At 42.3% G+C, this 22,500-nt stretch overlaps 2 protein-coding genes across 3 annotated transcripts in view; one reads left to right on the forward strand and one right to left on the reverse strand.

The window, feature by feature from the left end:
- adamts14 (ADAM metallopeptidase with thrombospondin type 1 motif, 14) overlaps positions 1 to 10,674 on the forward strand; it is a 62,338-nt gene extending 51,664 nt beyond the window's left edge. The window contains exons 15-20 of the mRNA XM_083557394.1: positions 641 to 806; positions 1,265 to 1,397; positions 2,152 to 2,362; positions 2,515 to 2,644; positions 9,326 to 9,400; positions 9,986 to 10,674. Of these exons, the coding sequence (XP_083413520.1) occupies positions 641 to 806; positions 1,265 to 1,397; positions 2,152 to 2,362; positions 2,515 to 2,644; positions 9,326 to 9,400; positions 9,986 to 10,446 (1,176 nt within the window). The 3' untranslated portion in view covers positions 10,447 to 10,674. The remainder of the gene's footprint in view (positions 1 to 640; positions 807 to 1,264; positions 1,398 to 2,151; positions 2,363 to 2,514; positions 2,645 to 9,325; positions 9,401 to 9,985) is intronic.
- A 6,915-nt stretch (positions 10,675 to 17,589) lies between these two features.
- star2 (steroidogenic acute regulatory protein 2) overlaps positions 17,590 to 22,500 on the reverse strand; it is a 5,222-nt gene continuing 311 nt past the window's right edge. The window contains exons 2-9 of one of the 2 annotated variants that reach the window (XM_083557541.1): positions 21,565 to 21,687; positions 21,241 to 21,380; positions 20,890 to 21,048; positions 20,473 to 20,657; positions 20,232 to 20,325; positions 18,250 to 18,373; positions 18,185 to 18,205; positions 17,590 to 18,119 (exon numbers count right to left, since the gene is read on the reverse strand). In XM_083557541.1, coding sequence (XP_083413667.1) covers positions 18,275 to 18,373; positions 20,232 to 20,325; positions 20,473 to 20,657; positions 20,890 to 21,048; positions 21,241 to 21,380; positions 21,565 to 21,687 — 800 coding nt within the window. In that variant the 3' untranslated portion in view covers positions 17,590 to 18,119; positions 18,185 to 18,205; positions 18,250 to 18,274. Of the gene's footprint in view, positions 18,374 to 20,231; positions 20,326 to 20,472; positions 20,658 to 20,889; positions 21,049 to 21,240; positions 21,381 to 21,564; positions 21,688 to 22,500 lie in introns of both variants that reach the window. The other variant, XM_083557540.1, reaches the window with a different exon arrangement.

Here is a 22,500-nt window from a genome sequence, read left to right on the forward strand (position 1 = left end):
TGGTTCCTCTCAAGGTTTCTTCCTTCTGCATCTCAGGGAGTTTTTCCTTCACCACAGTCTCCACCGACTTGTTCATCAGGAACAAACTTACACTTATAAAGAACATCTTCATTTTATCACCACATTATCTGTGTAAAGCTGCTCTGAGACCATGTTCATTATTAAAAGCTTAACACAAATAAACATGAATTAAATTGAATCGAATGTTTGAACAGTGTAATATAAACAGGATCTGGTTTTGAAGATCAGATGTTCCAGCGTGTTGAACTGAGCAGGATTCAGGATCAGATACCTTAGTGTTGTTTTTTCTCCATGGAGATTCCTGGGTAAATATGAATAAGAAAGTTCTCATTTCTTTATAAAAGTGGTGATAAAGTACTTTGGAAATTTGTGATTTAGTTTGACCTCCTCTCAGAGGGAGATGTTAACTTGTCTTCTGTTGTTTTCCTCGTCCATTTCTATCTCAGCAACACATCCTACAGTCAGATGATGTAACAGGGCAGATGTGATGTCTGAGAAGAGTGTTTTGAAAAGGAAGGTCTTTCTGTCTTTCAGGAGTCAGAGGTTAAAGTCCTTCCATCTCCTGGTGCAGATAGACATCTGAGTAACTCTGTATGTGTGTGTGTGTGTGTGTGTGTAGGTGGTTCCTAAAGAAGAAGACAGGAAGATCAGTTTGAGTTATAAATACATCATCCATGAGGATCTGGTTCCTGTGATCACCAACAACAACGTGCTGTTATCTGAGCTGGACAGCTACGACTGGGCACTGAAGGACTGGACACCATGCACCAAGCCCTGCGGAGGAGGTGTGTGTGTGTGTGTGTGTGTGTGTGTGTGTGTGTGTGTGTGTGTGTGTGTGTGTGTGTGTGTGTGTGTGTGTGTGTGTGTTTTAAGCTTCATGTTAGTCAGAAAAGTAGAGAACAAAAATTCAGCGTGGAAACCTGTGTAAGACGTGTGAAGGTCTTCTTCATGTGAGTCCCTCACGAGTTTTCCACAATGTTTCCAAGAACCTCTATGGAGATTCGTTTAAAGCCAAGTCAGACACACGTGTGCATGTAGGAGGAGGTGTTGCATGGTTGAAGTTTGCAGTGTGGAGCTCCATCACAACCTCAGGTTCCTGAGAGAGCAGCTGCTGTACCTGAGTGGCAGAAAACACAGTAGGACTGCAGGATCCAGCATCTACTGCTCCTGGAGGGAAGGTAATGTGTGTGTGTGTGTGTGTGTGTGTGTGTGTGTGTGTGTGTGTGTGTGTGTGTGTGTGTAGGTGTACAGTACACTAAGTATGGCTGTAGAAGGAAGAGTGATGGACATTTGGTGCAGAGAACTCTTTGTGACGTCAGTAAGAGACCCAAACCTATCCGCAAACGCTGCAACATCTACGACTGCAGTCCACCCACGTACGTCTGTCTCTCTGTCTGTCAGTCTGACCTTCTGTCTGTCTGCATGTCTGTCTGTCTGACGGTCTGTTTGTTTGACTGTCTGTCTGTCTGTCTGTATGTCTGTCTGCCTGTCTATCTGTCTGCCTGCATGTTTGAGTCTGTCTGCCTTCCTGTGTGTCTGACTATATATCTGTCTGTCTGCCTTCCTGTGTGTCTCTTTATCTACATCTGCCTGCATGTCTGTTTTACTGACTAACTGCCTGTCTTTTTGCTGTAATGTCTTTATCTCTGTCTGTGAATGTCTGTGTCTCTCTGTATTTTTGTCTGCCTCACTTTATCTCTGTCAGGTCATTTAGACGACCCTATAAATGTGAAATATATATAAATATACACACAAAACAAAATTATAAACGCAACACTTTTGTTTTTGTCCTCATTTTTCATGAGCTGAACTCAAAGATCTAAGACTTTTTCTATCTCCACAGCAGGTTTATTTCTCTTAAATCTTGTTGATAAATGTGTAAATGTGTGTTAGTGATCACTTCTTTACAGAGAGAGAATCATCACCTCACAGGTGTAGCAGATCAGGACGCTGATTAACAGCATGATTACTGCACACGTGTGTTTTAGACTGGACACAATAAAAGTCCACTCTAAAATGTGCAGTTTTCTCACAGCACGATGTGACAGATGTTGCAGGTGTTGAGGGAGCGTGTGATCCACATGCTGACTGAAGGAACGTGTGTGTGTGTGTGTGTTTGTGTGTGTGTAGGTGGATATCAGAGGACTGGGGTGTGTGCAGTAAGTCATGTGGTAAGATGGGTATTCAGTCCCGTGTGGTTCAGTGTGTTCATCCTCAACACAACGGCACACACAGAGTTCTTCACACCAAATACTGCACCTCCGACAAACCACCCACACACAGAGTGTGTAACACCACCACACTCTGCCCTGCCCAGTGGAGGACCGGAGCCTGGTCACAGGTGTGTGTGTGTGTATATATATAATGTGTGTGTGTGTGTGTGTGTGTGTGTGTGTGTGTATATAATGAGTGTGTGTGTGTGTGTGTGTGTGTGTGTGTGTGTGTGTGTGTGTGTGTGTGTGTGTGTGTGTTAATATATAATCTTTCCTGCAGTGTTCAGCGACGTGTGCTGAGGGAATCAGGCAGCGTCAGGTTGTGTGCAGATCTTCAGAAAACACTTCAGCCCAGTGTGAAGGAGAGCAACCTGAGAGTGTGTCCATCTGCAGACTCTCACCATGTCCAGGTGTGTGTGTGTGTGTGTGTGTGTGTGTGTGTGTGTGTGTGTAGACTAGATTAGAATAAGCCCTTCTCCTGAAGTTCCAGATTTATCTCTGTGTGATGCAGATCTCTGAGATTGGAGACTGCTTTTATATGTCTTCTATACACTTACTGTCTCTTTACAGAAAACTTCACATCAGTAGCTACATGGATTTAATTTAGTTACACTACACAATTCCCTGTGAACTGTCTGTTACCATAGAAACACCTTTCACCTGAGTGCATTTATATAAACCTGCACACGTTCTCGTTCAGAAGCTCATGTGTGGACGTGGTGGCATTCAGACTGCACTGATTTCCAGAGGCAGGTGTGTGTGCTCCACCCTACCATCAGCCTCAGTCACAGGATCTACAGGTGTCTCATTAGAAGGACCAGGTGTGGTGTGTAGTTAATATGGGCAAGTGATGTGGAGTTTGGGTAAAGATAAGGTGTGGATCCTCTGGTCAGACTGGTCTCTTATTCAACCTCACTGAAGGGCGTGGACATGGATCTCAGCTGCTGGTCCAGATCTCATTCAATTTAGTGAAATGAACAAACAATTGGTAGTTAATGGAAAGTAGTAGCATAAAGTGGGCTAGTTTCCTAATGACGCTAATAGACTTATCATTAATACAGGAAATGTTAGGAATAAAAACACGTCTGGCCAAAAGTTTGTGGACACTTGACTATAAGATTAGTATGTGCTTCTTTTTAAACATTTATTCCAGTTCTCATTTGCTGTTTTAATCACTAGAGGACGACCAATAGTGCATGTTACGGATACTGATATTTAGGTTGGATCGTACTTGCCGATAACTGAACTCTCCATGTAAAATAGTATTATACTTTAAAAAACAAACAAAAAAAAAAAAACAGTACTGACCCATGGAAATGTGCTACATAAATATTAATATATTATTATTATTAATAATTATAATGATATCTTCTTCTTTTTCTTTCGGCTGCTCCCATTAGGGGTCGCCACAGCGGATCATCCGTCTCCATACCACCCTGTCCTCTATATCTGCCTCTTTTACACCAACTACCTGCATGTCTTCCCTCACCACATCCATGAACCTCCTCCTTGGCCTTCCTCTTTTCCTCCTACCTGGTGGCTCCATCTTCAGCATTTTTCTACCAATATAATTCATGTCCCTTCTCTGCACATGTCCAAACCATCTCAATCTCGCCTCCCTCACCTTGTCACCAAAACATCCTACATGTGCTGTCCCTCTAATAATCTCATTTCTAATCTTGTCCATCCTCGTCACTCCCAACGAAAACCTCAACATCTTCAGCTCTGCTACCTCCAGCTCCACCTCCTGTCTTTTACTCAATGCCACTGTCTCTAATCCATACAACATCGCAGGTCTCACCACAGTACTATAAACTTTCCCTTTCATTCTTGCAGATACTCTTCTATCACAAATCACTCCTGTCACTCTTCTCCACCCACTCCACCCTGCCTGCACTCTTTTCTTTACTTCCCTAACACACTCTCCATTACTTTGCACTGTTGACCCCAGGTACCTGAACTCCTCCACCTTCTTCACCTCTTCACCCTGCAACCGCATCACTCCACTGCCCTCCCTCTCATTCACACACATGTACTCTGTCTTACTCCTACTGACTTTCATTCCCCTTCTCTCCAGCGCATATCTCCACCTCTCCAGGCTCTTCTCAACCTGCTCTCTACTCTCACCACAAATCACAATATCATCTGCAAACATCATAGTCCAGGGAGACTCCTGTCTGACCTCGTCCGTCAACCTGTCCATCACCACTGCAAACAGGAAAGGGCTCAGGGCCGATCCTTGATGTAGTCCAACCTTCACCCTGAACCAGTCTGTCGTACCTACTGCACACTTTACTGCCGTCACACTGTCCTCATACATGTCCTGCACCACCCTCAAATACTTCTCTGACACACCTGACTTCCTCATACAATACCACAACTCCTCTCTCGGCACCCTGTCGTACGCTTTCTCTAAATCCACAAATACACAATGCAGCTCCTTCTGTCCTTCTCTATACTTCTCCATCAACATCCTCAAAGCAAATAAGGCATCTGTGGTGCTCTTCCTCGGCATGAAACCATACTGTTGCTCACAGATGGTCACCTCTTCTCTCAGCCTGGCTTCCACTACTCTTTCCCATAACTTCATGGTGTGACTGATCAACTTAATTCCCCTGTAGTTACTGCAGGTTTGCACATCTCCCTTATGCTTAAAGATCGGTACCAGCACACTCCTTCTCCATTCCTCAGGCATCCTCTCCCCTTCCAGAATCCTGTTAAACAATCTGGTTAAAAACTCCACTGCCATCTCTCCTAAACATCTCCACGCTTCTACCGGTATGTCATCTGGTCCAACCGACTTTCCATTCTTCATCCTCTTAATCGCTGCTCTCACTTCCTCCTTACTAATCCTATCTACATCCTGCTTCACCAACTCCACATCCTCCAACCTTCTCTCTCTCTGATTTTCCTCATTCATCAGCTGCTCAAAATACTCCCTCCATCTTCTCAACACACTCTCCTCACTAGTCAACACATTTCCCTCTCCATCCTTTATTGCGCTAACTTGCAGTACATCCTTCCCAGCTCGGTCCCTCTGCTTGGCCAATCGGTATAAATCCTTTTCTCCTTCCTTAGTGTCCAACCTCTTATACAGCTTCTCATATGCCTTTTCCTTGGCTTTCGCCACATCCCTTTTAACCTGCTGCCGCATCTCCTTGTACTCCTGCCTACTTTTCTCATCACTCTGTCGATCCCACTTCTGTTTTGCCAATCTCTTTCCCCTAATGCTCTCCTGCACTTCCTCATTCCACCACCACGTCTCCTTGTCTTGCTTTCTATTTCCAGATGTCACACCAAGTACTTTTCTAGCTGCCTCCCTCATCACTCCTGCGGTAGTTGCCCAATCATCCGGCACCTCTTCACCACCACCAAGCCCCTGTCTGACCTCTTCCCTGAACCTCACACTACACTCTTCCTCCTTCAGTTTCCACCATCTTATTCTTCTTTCAAACCTTACTTTCCTCCTCTTCTTCTTCGCCTCCAAAACCATCCTACAGACCACCATTCGATGCTGTCTAGCTACACTGTCCCCCGCCAACACCTTACAGTCTCCAATCTCCTTCAGGTTGCATCTCCTACACAGAAGATAATCCACCTGTGTGCACCTTCCTCCACTCTTATATGTCACCCTATGATCCTCCTTCTTCTTAAAATACGTGTTCACCACTGCCATTTCCATCCTTTTAGCAAAATCTACCACCATCTGCCCTTCCACATTCCTCTCCTTAAAACCATACCTACCCATCACCTCCTCATCACCTCTGTTCCCTTCACCTACATGCCCATTAAAGTCTGCCCCAATCACCAATCGTTCTTTCCTAGGTACACCATCTACCACTTCATCTAATTCACTCCAGAATCTTTCCTTCTCCTCCATCTCACAGCCAACTTGTGGAGCATAGGCACTGATGACATTTATCATCATCCCTTCAACTTCCACCTTCACGATCATCACCCTATCAGAAACTCTCTTCACCTCCACTACACTCTTACTGTACTCTTCCTTCAGAATCACCCCTACACCATTTCTCTTCCCATCCACACCATGATAAAACAGTTTAAACCCACCTCCAATGTTCCTGCTCTTACTCCCTTTCCACTTGGTCTCCTGAACACACAACACATCTACCTTTCTCCTCTCCATCATATCAGCTATCTCTCTCCCTTTACCCGTCATAGTACCAACATTTAAATACCAACCCGAACCTCTACTCTCCTACACTGCTCCTTTTCCTGCCGTCTCTGTAGACGCCTTCCTCCTCTCCTTCTCCTCCTTCGGCCAACAGTAGCCCAATTTCCACCGGTACCCTGTCGGCTAACGATACCTGTGGCGGTCGTTGTTAACCCGGGCCTCGACCGATCCGGTATGAAATTCTCATTTGTGATCCGCATATTTGATTTGGCACATGTTTTACGCTGGATGCCCTTCCTAACGCAACCCTCCCCATTTACCCGGGCTTGGGACCGGCACTAAGAGTACACTGGCTTGTGCCCCCCTAATGGCTGGGTTAATAATTATAATGATATAATTAATAAAAAATAAATATACTATAGCCCACATCGTGCAGTGCGCAGTCTCGTGTGTAAAAGCAAACAGCACGTGGATCCAGAAATTCACCTCTAGAGGCCGCTCTCGTACATTATAATGACACTGGACCTTCTCAGCTGCTCCAGCAATGGACGCAACCCGGAAAAACTATCGGTATAGATTTTTGCCAATAGCCAATATTTCCAGCAATCAACTATCGGTGCCAATTAAATGCCAAAACCGATGACCAACCCATGGAAACTAATCTTCATGGAGGGTTCACAGGGGCATTGTCATGCTGGAACAGGTTTGGATCTTCTAGTTCAAGTGAAGGCAAAATTTCATTTTATTTCAAGACATTTTATACAATTGTGTGTCTCCAACAGTTTGATGAACCACATATTGGTAAAATATTTTATTGTTATTGGTATTAGTGATATTATGTATATATATATATATATATATATATATATATATATATATATATATATATATATATATATATATAAAATGATATGTAAATAAAGTGCAGAAGGTAAATAATAAACCAGAAATCTGTACCCACAAGAGAGTATAAAATACAGATGAAGCAGCGAAGTGGCAATTTATTTGATTTACAGTCCAATTGGATGTAGTAGAACTGCAAAAAATGTGTCAATGAAAAAAATAAAAGCATGATGAAAGAAGTTACAGTGTTACAGTGTCAGGGTGCAGAACACGGGTCGGAAGTGGCAAACACCAGTCAGAGAGTTTATGAACCGTAATGTGGGTTTGGTCCGTAAAGCCTGTATAATCCGATAGGGAGGTATGAGTATGGGTATAATCCATGGAACAGGTAGAATCCAGGAAGCGAGTGTAATCTGTGGAACAGGAAGAAGGAACAGGATCCAGCGGGGAATGCTGGCAGTCAGGAACCCGGTCGATCACCATATCCAACTAGTAGGTCCGACACGAGTGAGATCGGAACGGGAGCGTATGTAGGGAAACCTAAACGAGGGACAGGCGTCTGTAGTTAAAGCCGGGAGCGACAGAGATAGCGGCAGCATGACAGCCGCCGAGGGGACGTGGCAGGTTTATCCCTGACATACAGACTAGAAACAAGGGAAATGATCTGCCAGTGCAGTGAGATAATTACACTTAGTAACATTTCCTAAAATAAGAAAACATAACTAGTCTTTAGAAAAAGAAAAAAATATCTTAAAATAAGCAGTAAAACACTTTTTCCAAGCAGCGGATTTTAGTCTAATTAACTTAAAACTAAAATGTGTGTGAAAAGAATTTAAAACCAGAGAACAAAAGAATTTCTCTTCTTTAAGAATCATTATTTATATTCAGTCTTAAAACGAGACCAAGCATTTAAACTAAAATCAAGATTACGGATAAAAACAGGATACATGCGTATTTTCAACAATTATTTATTCAAATGAACACAAAGTACAAAGTCTTGTAGCACACAGTAGTTATGATGTAAATACAGAGTGAAATCATTACTTAATGAATGTATTTTGTCGTCACTGAACACCGAAAGATCTTCAACATGAGAAACAGAAATTAAACTACAGAAAAATTCACTGTAATAAAAAGCCATAAATATTTTAGATCAAGAACAAAGTTCCACAGAATAAGAAGTGTACTGGATAATGTTTCTAAAGAGTGTGGTGACGTCATACTGCAGATTCACAATCTGCTCTTATATCATATTTTATTGTTAAAATAGCATCAATACGATTTTTATGGCTGGAAATAAGATTGTGAGTCGACCAGATTCAGAGATTTCGCAGTGTGTAGTTTGTAATTAATATGATACATGTGAAGAGAAGGTCCACGAGGTCACTGTCAGTGAGGGTCAGTGAGGTGTTGGTGTGTGGGAGAAAGTGAAGGAGAGCGTGGAACAAGATGAAGAAGTAATGACTGATTTAAATTTCTTCCGAATCCTGATGGCCCTCAGGTAGAACCTGTTCCTCAGGCTGCTGGCTCTGGATTCTGATGGCCGTCCTGTAAACAGTCACAGTGTGTGTCTCGTGATCGCAGTGTGTAGTGATTTTGTGAGTCGTCCTCAGACATTGTGTGTGGAAGAAATCCTGTAAGGCTGTGAGATTGTTGTTAATAATGAGTTCAGATGCCCTCAGGACTCTCTGGAGGGCCTTGCTGTCACAGATGGAGTAGCTGTCAAATCAAAATAGAAGTTAGTCAGTATTTTGTGAAACTTCTTGAGCCTGAGCAGGAAGTAAAGATGCTGATGAGGTTTCACCAGTGTGAGGGATTAGGTCTGGGCATTGGTTCCTGTTACCTCATCTCATCTCTGTAAACTGTCTTGTCCTTGTGCTAATTTGTTTACGTGGAGACTTCTGAGAACAACCTGTTGCTACAGCAACAATAAAGTATTAGAATAACTTATTAATAGAAACATGTGATGCAGAATGAGGAACCTCGTCCCACACGGTCGAGTATCTGCACATGAGAAACTGCTGTCACTGTGTTATTGCTCAGAGTTGCATCATGGTCCAGCAGAAAACATTTCATTCATCTCAGCGAAACACCTTCTTGACTTGTTTTCCAGGAGATCCATCTCTCTCCACCCCTGCTGACTCAGCAGATAACCACACGGCTGATGGAGACCTCGATAAGATCTTGAGTGAGTGACCTGCATTACACTATCACGGAGAGAGGATCTTATCTCCAGCTCCAGGCTTCAGAGATTTTTATCAGACACAAGAATTACAGAATGCGTTTACAGATTAAAGTCTGGGACACGCATCTCCAGTGGATCCTCTGTTCATCTGGCTTTAAAGCAGACTGTGGTGTTCCACTACATTTAAACAGAAACTCCCAGAACCTGAGAACTAGCATCATTACATCATTATTCATCATTATATTACTAGGTTACACCAGGAACCTAATCCTCAGAAACTATAGTTCAGTGTCGAGTTAACCTCAGAAACTATCATTTAGGAATTTAATCTTCAGGAACGTAATCCTGTGATTTCAGATGCATTGTGTTCAGCCTTTATAGAATTTTATATCAACAGATTTTAACCAGTCAGAATTCAGCAGCACTGTAATATCAATAATATAAAGGATCATAATTGTGTATATTACTGTACATCCTATTAATCCCCCCCCCCACTCCCCCCCCCCTCTCACTCCCCCCCCCCCCTCTCTCTCTCTCTCTCTCCCCCCCCACCACCACACACACACACACTTTTTCTCCCTCTTTCAGATGAACCTTGTCTTGAAGATAAATCTATCTTCTGTCAGATGGAGGTCTCGTCTCGGTACTGTTCTATTCCTGGATATAATAGGCTTTGCTGTGAGTCATGTTTTAGGAAAATGGGAATTCCCACAGCAACACCTCGTCTCCACTCTCCCTCACTTCCTCCTTCTGCTGATCCTTCTATTCTGCTGACAACATCGTCTTCTCTCACTGGGCCAAGTCTAATTACAGCTCCTCCCAGCCCTAACCCTGATCAGGTGTCCTCCCAGACTCCTCCACTTCCTGCTTCACCTCTACCTCCAGAGCTGACTGCTAGTCTTAGCACTAGCACTAGCGTCAGTGCAACTGATCAACCTTCTCAGGACCAGAAGACGGGGAAAGCAGAACCTCACAGCAGCACTTTATCTCCAGCAGGAAAGGACATTGAGACGGACTCCCCCAACAGGAACGTCACAGTGGTCACATGATCAGGAAGTGACACAATCCTGTTTTCTGAATGGTGCTGACTGCATGGTGCCGATGAAAAACCTCTCAGATGTTGTTTGTTTGTTTGTCAACAGTCTGTGCCAGTTATGGGTTACCTCAGAGCTCTAACCACATAACCAACATTACCCATAATCCTCTGCCACATGGAAGTCCACATTAAAAGGTGCTGTTGTTTTTAACTACTATGAATAACATGTTGAAGTTCACCAGCTGTGTTGCTCCACTGTGTGTGTGTGTTTGTGTGTGTGTGTGTGTGTGTCGGGGGTCTGGGATAAGTAACTACTGCTCACACACCAACACATCGTTAACACACACACAGTTAAACACACCTAACACCAGCTGATGGCCCACTTGAAGCACTATTTATCACTCTTACTGTTTAAATGATCCTGTTAGGACTGGAGTTTCCATCCCACCTGTGAAATTAATCTCAGTGTATAATTTTATATTCCTGGAATTCAAACAGCTTTCAAAAGATTGAATATAGTATATAATGTAAATGTCTGACGCATTAGGAAAAAGTAGTGAGCTGTTAGCATGACAACGCCATCCTGGATCAGCTAGAAGATTGTGTATGGTTTACTGTATAGGGGTGTGTGTGTATGTGTGTGTGTGTGTGTGTGTGTGTGTGTGTGTGTGTTATAAATGAGAACTTTAAAATGTTAATATTTATTATGTTCAAAAATAAAATTTAGGAAGATGAAATACACAATGTAAATATACATTTCAGGAAAAGATGACTGATAGTTTATTATTTGTGTGTGTGTGTGTGTGTGTGTGTGTGTGTGTGTGTGTGTGTGTGTGTGTGTGTGTGTGTGTGTGTGTGTGTGAGATCTCTGTATGACATGGGTGTAGCTTTTACACATACACACTCATCACACTAAAAACTAGATGTCTAATACACATTAATTGTGTACTTTTGTGTATATATTTGTGTATTAATTGTGTATGTCATACACATTTTATTAGGTCACATGACCAAAACTTAATAAGAACAGTCTATATATTATATAACTGAACAGTTAGAATCTCCACTCACACCACACCACTGCACTCCATTCACATTACTCCATTCACATCACTGCACCCCATTCACATCACTGCACTCGCATCACACCAGGGCACTCACATCACACCATTGCACTCACACGACACCACTGCGCTCCATTTACTTCACTGCACTTCACTCATACCACTGCACTCCATTCACATCACTTCACTGCACTCGCATCACACCACTACAATCACATCACTGCACCCCATTCACCTCACTGCACTTTATTCACCTCACTGCACTCCATTCACATCACTGCGCCCTGTTCACATCGCTGCACTCACATCACACCACTGCACTTCATTAACATCACTGCACTTCATTAACATCACTGCATTCACAACATTTACATTTACATTCGCAGCATTTAGCAGACGCCCTTATCCAGAGCGACGTACAAAAGTGCTGTGAGTCTGTAATAAATAAATCTACACTGGTATGCAAGATTACACACTTAATATAAATATAACTCTTAAATTCTAGAAACTTGGAAAGTGCTAATTTAAGTATTTCAGGAAGATGAAGGTCTTCAGTCGTCACTTGAAGATAATCAGGGACTCTGCTGTACGGACATCTAGGGGAAGTTCATTCCACCACCTCGGTGCCAGAACAGAGAAGAGCCTTGAAATATACTTACCTCTCATTCTGAGAGAAGGAGGTACCAGTCGAGCAGTGCTGGAGGATCTCAGACAGCGTGGTGCAGTGCGAGATGTGATGAGGTCACTGAGGTAAGATGGTGCTAGTCCATGGCTTTGTAGGCAAGCATCAGTGTTTTGAATCTGATACGTGCAGCTACTGGAAGCCAGTGAAGGGAGCGCAGCAGTGGGGTGGTGTGGGAGAACTTGGGCTGGTTGAACACAAGTCGTGCAGCTGTGTTTTGGATCATTTGCAGTGGACGAATAGCGTTCAGGGGAAGACCTGCCAGCAGAGAGTTGCAGTAGTCAAGTCTCGAAATCACAAGAGACTGAACAAGCACCTGGGCAGCCTGTATGGAGAGAAATGGTCGAATCCTTCGGATGTTATAGAGAAGAAATCGACATGAACGAGCAACATTAGTGACATGTGGGAAGAAGGACAGTTCATTGTCCATAGTTACCCCAAGGTTACGAGCAGTGGCTGAAGGGAAGAGCAGAGAGTCATGAAGTGTTATTTGGAGATCTTGACCTGGAGATAAATCACCTGGGATGACCAGCAGTTCTGTTTTGCTGGGGTTGAGTTTTAGTTGGTGAGCACTCATCCATGAAGATATGTCTGTCAAGCATGCTGAGATCCGAGCGGAAGCTGTGGTATCTGATGGAGGGAAAGAAAAGATTAGTTGAGTGTCATCTGCATAGCAGTGATAAGAAAACCCATGTGGGGATATGACTTCACCAATGGAGTGGGTATAGAGGGAGAAAAATAGGGGACAAAGTACCGAGCCTTGTGGAACACCAGTGGTGAGTCTGCATGGGGCAGATGTGGATCCCCTCCATGTTACCTGGTATGAGCGACCTTCCAGGTAGGAAGCAAACCATTCCCATGCTGTTCCACAGATGCCAAGGCTTTTGAGGGTTGACAAAAGTGTCTTGTGGTTAACTGTGTCAAATGCTATTGAAAGGTCCAGGAAGATAAGTACAGATGACCGCTTGGCTAACCGAGCAGCATGCAGTTTCTCAGAAACAGCCAAAAGGGCCGTCTCTGTGGAATGTGCCGCTTTGAAACACAGACTGATTAGGATCATGGAGGTTGTTCTGTGAGAGATAGACAGACAGTTGGTTAAAAACAGTGCGTTCCAGAGATTTAGAAAGAAAGGAGAGAAGTGATACCGGTCTGTAGTTGTTGATGTCTGATGGATCCAGAGCAGGTTTCTTCAAGATGGGAATGACCCTTGCATGCTTGAAGGTAGTTGGTACATAGCCAGATGTTAATGACCCATTAATGATTGTGGAGATGAAGGGCAGGAGATCTTGTGTGATGGCCTGAAGCATAGTTGAAGGGAGTGGATCCAGAGGACAGGTGGTGGGATTGCAAGATTGGATGACTTGCAGTATCTCATCTTCTGTTAAGGTTGAGAAGCTTGACAGAGACGTAGTGGATTGTCGGCTGTGTTGTGTAGTCATTGTTGGGGAGGAAGTGAAGGTCTTGCAGATTTTCTTAATCTTCTGCCTCTAAGGAGGCAAAGTCATTAGCAGTCAGGGAGGATGGAGCAGGTGCAGCAGGGGGGTTGAGTAGTGAAGAGAAGATCTTGTGAGGATCTTGTGCAGAGGCCTCAAGCTTTTCCTTGTAGAAGGCAGTTTTGGCAGAAGTCACCTCCAAAGAAACAACACTTTACTGCACTTGCATCACACCACTGTGCTCACATCACACCACTGCAATCACATTACTATACTCACAACTCATCACTGCACCCTATTTACATCACTGTGCTTGCATCACATCACTAAACTCTCATGACATCACTGCACTTCATTCACGTCACTGCACTCACATCAAATTCATAATGAACATGGTCTCAGAGCAGCTTTACACAGATAATGTGGTGATAAAATGAAGATGTTCTTTATAAGTGTAAGTTTGTCCCTGATGAACAAGTCGGTGGCGACTGTGGTGAAGGAAAAACTCCCCGAGATGTAGAAGGAAGAAACCTTGAGAGGAACCAGACTCAAGAGGGAACCTCATCCTCATCTGGGTAAGATCTGGGCAGAGAAAGAGAGAGAGAAGAGGGGTGGCAGAGAAATAGAGAGAGAGAAAGAGAGAGAGAGAAGAGGAAGAGAAGGATATGGATTATTATGTCTCCTGATTGTTGTATGAAAGTTAATGTCACTGTGCAGTTTGGACTCTGGTAAGATTCACTCTGGCAGCAGAACTAAAAGGGAGAAGCAGAAGGAAACACAGACATGAGGATCTCTGGGATAAGAGACGACCCACCACAACACCATCAACAAACCTGAGTGAACGTGTGAGAGTGAGGAGACGACAGCATCCAAATATCTCAGTTCACCAAACACTCCATATCCATGATCCCTCCAGATCTGCTCCTTTACCTCACAAACACCTACTGATTAAAGACTCCACTAAATAAATGTGTTCAGACTCGACTTGAACACTGAGACTGTGTCTGAGTCCCGAACACTGATTGAAAGGTTGTTCCATAACTGTGGGGTTTATAAGAGAAACATCTGCCCCCTGCTGGAGTCTTCAGTATTTGCGGTACCAACAAATAGCCTGCACCTTTTGATCTAAGTAGGCGTGGAGGATCATCCTGGTACAGAAGTTCACTCAGATACTGCGGCATGAGACTGTTAAGATAAGAAATAAGCCAGGAGAGAGCTGTTCCCTTTATTCCAACAATGTTCTCAAGTCCAGCAAGCAGGAGATTATGATCAATGATGTAAAAAGCTGCACTGAGGTCGAGCAAAACAAGTAAAGAGACAAAACCCTGATCAGAGGCCAATAACAGTCATTTACCACCTTAACTAGCGCCGTCTCTGTGCTATGATGAGGCCAAAATCCTGACTGATACATTTCATAAATGTTGTTCCTCAGTAGATGTGAGCAGAACTGCTGTGCTACAACCTTTTCTAGAATCTTGGAGATAAAGAGGAGGTTTGATATTGGTCTGTAGTTGGACAGCTGACAGGGTGAAGGTCAGGTTTCTTAATTAGGGGGTTGATAACTGCAGTTTGAAGGATTTAGGTACAAAACCAGTGCTAATGGAAGAGTTTATTATTTTAAAACAGGTTCAATTCCCTCTGGAATGATCTGTTTGAGGAAACTTGTAGGCGAGGGATCGAGAATGCAGGTTGATGATTTTGATGAGGAAATAAATGAAATGAAGTCGTTCTCTTGAATAGGAGTAAAACTTTGTAATTGATGGTCTGTTATAATTACACTGCTGTCTACAGGGTTATTTATAAAATAGTCTGGATTTATTTTAACCGATTTCTTGCCTGATGTTTTCAACTTTATTATTAAAGAAGTTCATGAAATCATTACTACCTATTGATGGTGTGAGTGCAGTGCTTTTATTCCCTGTTCATTTTGCTGCAGTACAGAATAAACATCTAGGATTCTGCTTGTTATTTTCTATGAGGGAGGAGAAATATGCTGATCAGCAGCACTAAGAGATTTTCTAGAACTCAGGAGATTCTGGCAGATTTTTTTTCAGACTGAGGCAGATTTGAAAAGAGATGAGGTAATGATCTGAAATAACTTCAGACTGTGGAATTATGACAATTCTTTCTTATTTTTAATCCAAAAGTAAACAACAAATCGAGAGTGTGTCACCACTATGAGTGGGTCCTATAACATTCTGATTAATTCTACTGACTCTAGAATGGACACAACTGCTGCTCTTAAGGAGTCTTCCTGATTATCAAAATCAATATTAAAGTCGCCAATAATTAATGCTTTGTGTAGAGAAGTAGCTAAATTTGTGATGAAATCTGCAAATTCAATGAGAAAATCAGAGTCGGGCCCCTGGGGGTCTATAAATAATAATTAGTGGAATTGACTGACTGGACCTGCTTTCAGACACTGAATATTTTATGTTGGTGTAAAGAACTTCGAATGTGTTACCTTCGTGTTTCGTTTTTTGTGTGACGCATGGATTATTATTATTATAAATAGCTGTGACTCCGCCTCCTCTGCCATTTAGACGGGGTTGGTGTATGTAACTATACCCAGGAGGACTCACTTTATTTAATGCTCATATTCATTCAGTTTAATCCACGTTTCTGTCAAACACATTATATTAAACTCCTGGTCGGTAATAATTTTGTTTATAGTCAGCGCTTTTGACGTGAAAGATCTAATATTTAACAATCCTAGCTTTAGATCAGAGGTGCTGCTGTGCGTTCAGTCCTATTTAATTTAATGTTAATCAGGTTACTTAAAAATACTTTTTATATTTTGGTTTCACTTGGGGGACAGACACAGTCTCAATATGGTGGATCCTGAGTGACGACTCTGTGCAGCTTGCAGACAGTCAGTTTAGCCTGTCTGTCTGCTCCCTGGCCTTGGATCTGGACAGTCACTGGTCAATTAGTGCTGTCCTGAGACTATGACCTATACTACAAGAAATGAGAACAGCACCTTCCCGAGTGAGATGGATACCGTCCCGCCCTAACAGGCCAGCCTTGCCCTCAAAATTGCTCCAATTATCTTTGAAGCCCACATTGTTTTTGAAGCACCACTCGGACATCCAGCAGTTCTAATCTAATTAAGCATCTAATCTGTAATCTAGTGGTCAAGACTGCAATGTTTAATCATTGTGATGTTCACTGCAGGATTGTAAAACACAATCAGATTCCTGTCCAACTATTTCATCTCCGTATTAGAGAGAAAGGCCAGGAGTGACAGATAGGCAACCCTCTTCATCTGCCCCTCCTCATCTGCCCCTCCATCTCCTTCTGTTTCCCTTTCTCTTCTGCTCTCTCCTCCTACACCCCCTCAACTCACCTCTTCTACTGCCTTCTTGTATGCCTCCTTGTCTTCTACCACCTCTTTTTCTTTTCCTTCTTTTCTATCCCATCCACTTCTGCCACCCTTTCATCCCTCCTTTTCTTTTTTTTACCCCTCCTTATCTACATTTCTTTAACTTCCTCCTCTTTGCACACCTCTTCTGCTCACCCTTCTTCTACCTTCTCTTCTTTGCCCTCCTTCTCTGTCCCATTATATTTTATCCTTTCATCTTCTAGCTTTCAACTTTTAACACTTGTAGGTTTTTATCCTTTTATAGTTCAAGGTTATGGGTTTAGTTCCAGTTCTCGATGACTTTATAGCAGCAATAAACTAATGTACAGTTCTTTTTAACGTCAGTTTGTTTGATTTATTATTAATTATGGATGGAACTTTATATGGAAGTTGGATGGAATAAATAGAAGTTTTTTTTTCTGGATATTCAATATATGGCCAAAAGTTTGTGGACACCCAAAACTAAGATTGTGTTTCATTCTTCTGGGAAGATGTTTCACTGGATTTTGTGGGGATTCATTCAGCTATAATGGTGTAAGTAAAGTCAGGTACTGATGTAGGAACTCATGTATGAGCTGTTCATGTGAGTAAACATCATTAAGAATGTTTACAATGATCAGTTCCTGCATCTTGAGTTTTATGTTTGGAGAAAGACAAGACAACTTCAGACAGGTCTGTCATCATTCCTATATCATTATTATAATCATCATCATCACTATCATCATCATCATCATTCCTATATCTTTATCATCATCATCACTATCATCATCATCATTCCTATATCATTATTATAATCATCATCATCACTATCATCATCATCATCATTCCTATATCTTTATCATCATCATCATTATCACCATCATCATCATCACTATCATCATCATTCCTATATCTTTATCATCATCATCACTATCATCATCATCATCATTCCTATATCATTATTATAATCATCATCATCACTATCATCATCATCATCATTCCTATATCTTTATCATCATCATCATTATCACCATCATCATCATCACTATCATCATCATTCCTATATCTTTATCACCATCATCATTATCACCATCATCATCATCACTATCATCATCATTCCTATATCTTTATCATCATCATCACTATCATCATCATCATCATTCCTATATCATTATTATAATCATCATCATCACTATCATCATCATCATCATTCCTATATCTTTATCATCATCATCATTATCACCATCATCATCATCACTATCATCATCATTCCTATATCTTTATCACCATCATCATTATCACTATCATCATCGTGTATGAGCTCATTTCCTGCCGGTCCCCAGTCGTCTCCGTAGGTGTTGTGTGAAGTCGAGTTGAGCCTGAGGAAGCGTCTGATTCACCAAAGATTTTGGAAGCCAGCCCTGAGGAGAGAAACCCAGAGAGCACTGTGTGTGTGGAGAGCACTGCACTTCATCACCTCTCCATCATTTGCCCATCATCTTTCTATCACCTCTTTATCATCTGCACCTTTCTATTACTTTTCCATCAGCTGTCCAACTTTTGTTTATTATCCATCCATCATCTGTTTATTATCAGTTCAATACCCACAGGTACACACATGATACACCAACTATCACTATGTTCCCTGTCTGAGAGAGAGAGAGAGGAAGGCCACAGCAGTGTGTTGTAGGAGGATGAAGGTTATTTTACATTCATGTTACACACCTCCATATTACACAACTGTTACTCACACCTGCATCTATTCAGATCTTTTCTTAATTTTTTTTTATAAAACAGACAACATTTCAGTAAAAACAGAAATAAATCCCTACATTTCTCTGCGTAGTGCAAACACTTCAAATGGGTCATGTGACTGCTCAGAATTCACCAATCACATTCAGTAGATTTTTAAAAGTAATGATCATACTCCTTTAGTCAATGTTTTTGAAGTAAAGAGCTGCAGATTCTCTACAGGTTTCTTCACATCTTCTTGCTTTCGGTTGGACACTTAAGCCAGAGATCTACAGGAACTTCCAAGGCGTTAGATGGACTAAAGTGAAGCATGGGAACATCATCCTGTAGAGCTGCTTTTCTTCAGCTGGGGCTGAGACTCTGGTCAGGTTAGATAGAATCATGGATATGTCTAAATATTAAACCTGCAGGTCCTCTGTTAGACACCTGAAGATAAAGAAACACCTTCCAGCTCAATAATAACCTCCGGTCCTGTGCTATTATGAGAGCGGCCTCCAGAGGCGAATCACTGACACTACGTGCTGTTTGTTTTGACACGCGAGACTGCGTTTACAGTGCATTAACTACAGCTAACCGCTAAGATGAAAATGTATTTAATGTATTAGTGAATAGTGAATTTAACAAACAATAAGCAAAATTCTAAAGCGTTACGAATAAAGGGATCTTATCTTCTCTTCTCTTACCGTTTCACATGAATCCAAACCGTCTTGCTTTAAATGGCCATCTTTAAATGTCTACAGAAAATCCAGAGCATTGAATTTATTTTTTTTCTTTTCTAATAAAGTTCAGTACAATTTTCCATGGAGTGTTTTTTTTTTAATCCACTATCAATTTTTAAATCCACTATCGGTGAACCTCTACCCCACAGTACGTTACTGCACAGGGTGTATAAACTTCTGCAACCAGGCTATTGTGCTTTTGTGTATTTTTTTATTGTGTATTTTTTCTTTCATATCTTAACTTAAGTTTCAGTTTCACATTAAAGATTAAAAAAAAAAAAAGATCTGATGATTTATTACAAATGCCTACAGTGTAAACAGGGGTGTGTAAACTTTTGATATCTGCTGAATATCGGTTATTTAAACCTTTTGACTTCAGTTTACATTCTAGTGCCAAAAGTATTGGGACACCTGACCTTTCCAGCTAAACATAGCATGACATTCAATGCAAAAACGAGCTCCATGAAGATCTGCTTTCCATGGGTTGGAGTGGAAGATCTCCTATAGAGCTCTAAACCTTATTGAACACATTTGGGAAGAATTTAAACGCTGACTGCACCCCAGGCCTCCTCACCTTCTCACCTACACCAGTACTGGACATTACTAACAACCTTGTAACTGAATGAATCCCCACAAAATCTTTTGGAATCTAAATCTATTGGAACATCTTCCCAGAAGAGTGGAGCTCATTATAACAGCACATGAAGACTGGATATGGAATAAGATGCTCAAACAGAAGCACATAGCGATCTTATGGTCTGTCCACAAACTTTTGCTGTAGAGTGAAGGTTAGTAGAATGTGATTTACCTTCACGTCCATGTTGAGGAGCCAGGTGAGCTTACTCCTTCCTGTACAGTCCGGTACGGCCTGGATTATTATACACGTGGGACCATCTTCAGCTCTGTGTCGTATAAATGTATTAGCATTATGGCTAATACTGAATAACTGGTAGAGAGATATTAGCCAACCTAGCTAGCTAGCTGCAGGGACAGAGCCCAGTGCTAATGCTAAAGCTAACACCCCAGCCGTAGCTAGCTAAGATGGATACCTGATGAACCCTGACTGTGGTGGAAAGGCGTCCAGGTGAGTCGCGACTCCACCCAGGTAAATACACTGCCTCATTCTCAGCGAATGTCTGACACTCAGGAAGTCTCGCTGACCAATGAAATTCCCTGCTTTTCCCGCCGAAACCTCGTGTGTCACCATGGTTTCCTTCCCGATGTGCTTCAGTACCTGGGAAGAAGAATGTTGGTGTAACTGACCCTAGAGTAGATATCATACCGAGTTTACGTTCTCCTGTAGTCGGTTACACTTAAGCCATGCCCCCTGTTTTAGACTCCACCCCTAGTCTGTGTAACCCTCACACAGGTTCTGGGTAATGTGTGTGTGTGTGTGTGTGTGTGTGTGTGTGTGTGTGTGTGTGTGTGTGTGTGTGTGTATATAATGAAGATTAAGTGAAGCAGACCCTGATGTGAGCGATGTTGGGGTTCCACTCGTTCATCTCCTCCACCTTCACAAACAGAACCTCGTACAACTCATCAGGTGTAGCGTTGAGTTCAACCTCCAGCCTGAACACCTTCCGGTTCCCCTGAACAACTTTACTGTAGATTACCTCACCACTGTCCTGTACACACACACACACACACACACACACACACACACACACACACACCTCTTTTATGTTTAATGAATAATAAGCTCCAGCAAGGATAGAGAAGTGTAAGATTAGGTTGCTGATTGGCTGCTCTTTAAGGCTCGTTATGACATCATCAGCTGCCAGTGTGTATTAAGGAGAAAGAAAATGAAGAAAGTAGACCTCTGAGAGTTCCATCCTCCAGCCATCAGTGCTGTGTGTGAGCTCCAGAGCTTCCTGTAGAGCCTCCTGGCCCTGCTGCTGGTACAACAAATCCATGTTCTTCTCCACACCATCACACCGTCCATCTGTCTGCTTCATCTCTGTGGAGTCATCACACACACACACACACACACACACACACACACACACACACACACACACACACACACACATACATTCATACACTTCACACTCACACACCTCATACTCTCACCTCACAGACCACACACACTTCACACTCACACACCCTGTTTTAATCAGTTCTACATTTTTTATCTTTCTCACCATCTTTAATGGTCCTCAGGCTCCACGTCATATTCCAGCTCCTACTCAGGAATGATAGTTTTCCTCTCTTCTGCATATGGCCAATTTCCTGCCCTAAAGCTGCCATGGCTGAACGCTGCAGACCTGATACACACACACACACACACAATATGACCTTCTTCATGTGAAGGTACAGAGGAGGTTAATGTACTACAGGTCTGGTGTTTATTTATAATAAATAATTACAGAAATATGAAAATGATTAAGCTGTAATTGAATATAAGTAAAAGTAGCAGGAGAAACTAATGTATATTTAAATAATATGTATTTATTTGTTTATTTGTTTGTGTATTTATTTATAAAGCTCTGTGCTCGCCGTAAGGAGAAGGATTTGGTACAGAGCCCCACTATAAACAGTGTTCCTCACTGAGTGCCCATACCTAACCCTCTCCTGCAGTGCTGCTGTTTTTGCTGGAACAAGGATTGGGAGCTCTATCCATTGGCATCTGGTGTGAGCAGGACTGGCAAGACCACACCATCATTTAGCCTGAACAGGGTTTGGGAGACCTTCTTAGCACTGGCTGGAGCATGGTATAGGAATCAGAATATGGCGTGAGGGCACTCAGGCATGAGTAAGTTGTTGGAGGCTGCAAGGATGGCATTCGAGCTTGAACGAGTTTTGGAGGCAGTCTCTCTGACTTCAGGGTGGAGCTTTTCATGGATGAGCACCACTTTAGCAGGAGAAGGCCATGGAGGAGAGAATAGCTCTGAGGGTGTCCATGGCATGAGTACCATCTGCATCCATGTTCCAAGTGAAGAGGCAAAGGCAGATAAAGGTAGACAAAACCCCAGTTCATCAGGTGGCAAATACTCAACAATACTTTGGAGACTCAAATAATCATCATCATCATCTCTATTATTATCATCACTTCACCACCAGCATCATCATCACAACTT

The sequence above is a fragment of the Silurus aristotelis genome (genome assembly GCF_946808225.1).
Source record: "Silurus aristotelis genome assembly, chromosome: 12".
In the NCBI taxonomy this organism is placed as follows: Eukaryota; Metazoa; Chordata; class Actinopteri; order Siluriformes; family Siluridae; genus Silurus; species Silurus aristotelis.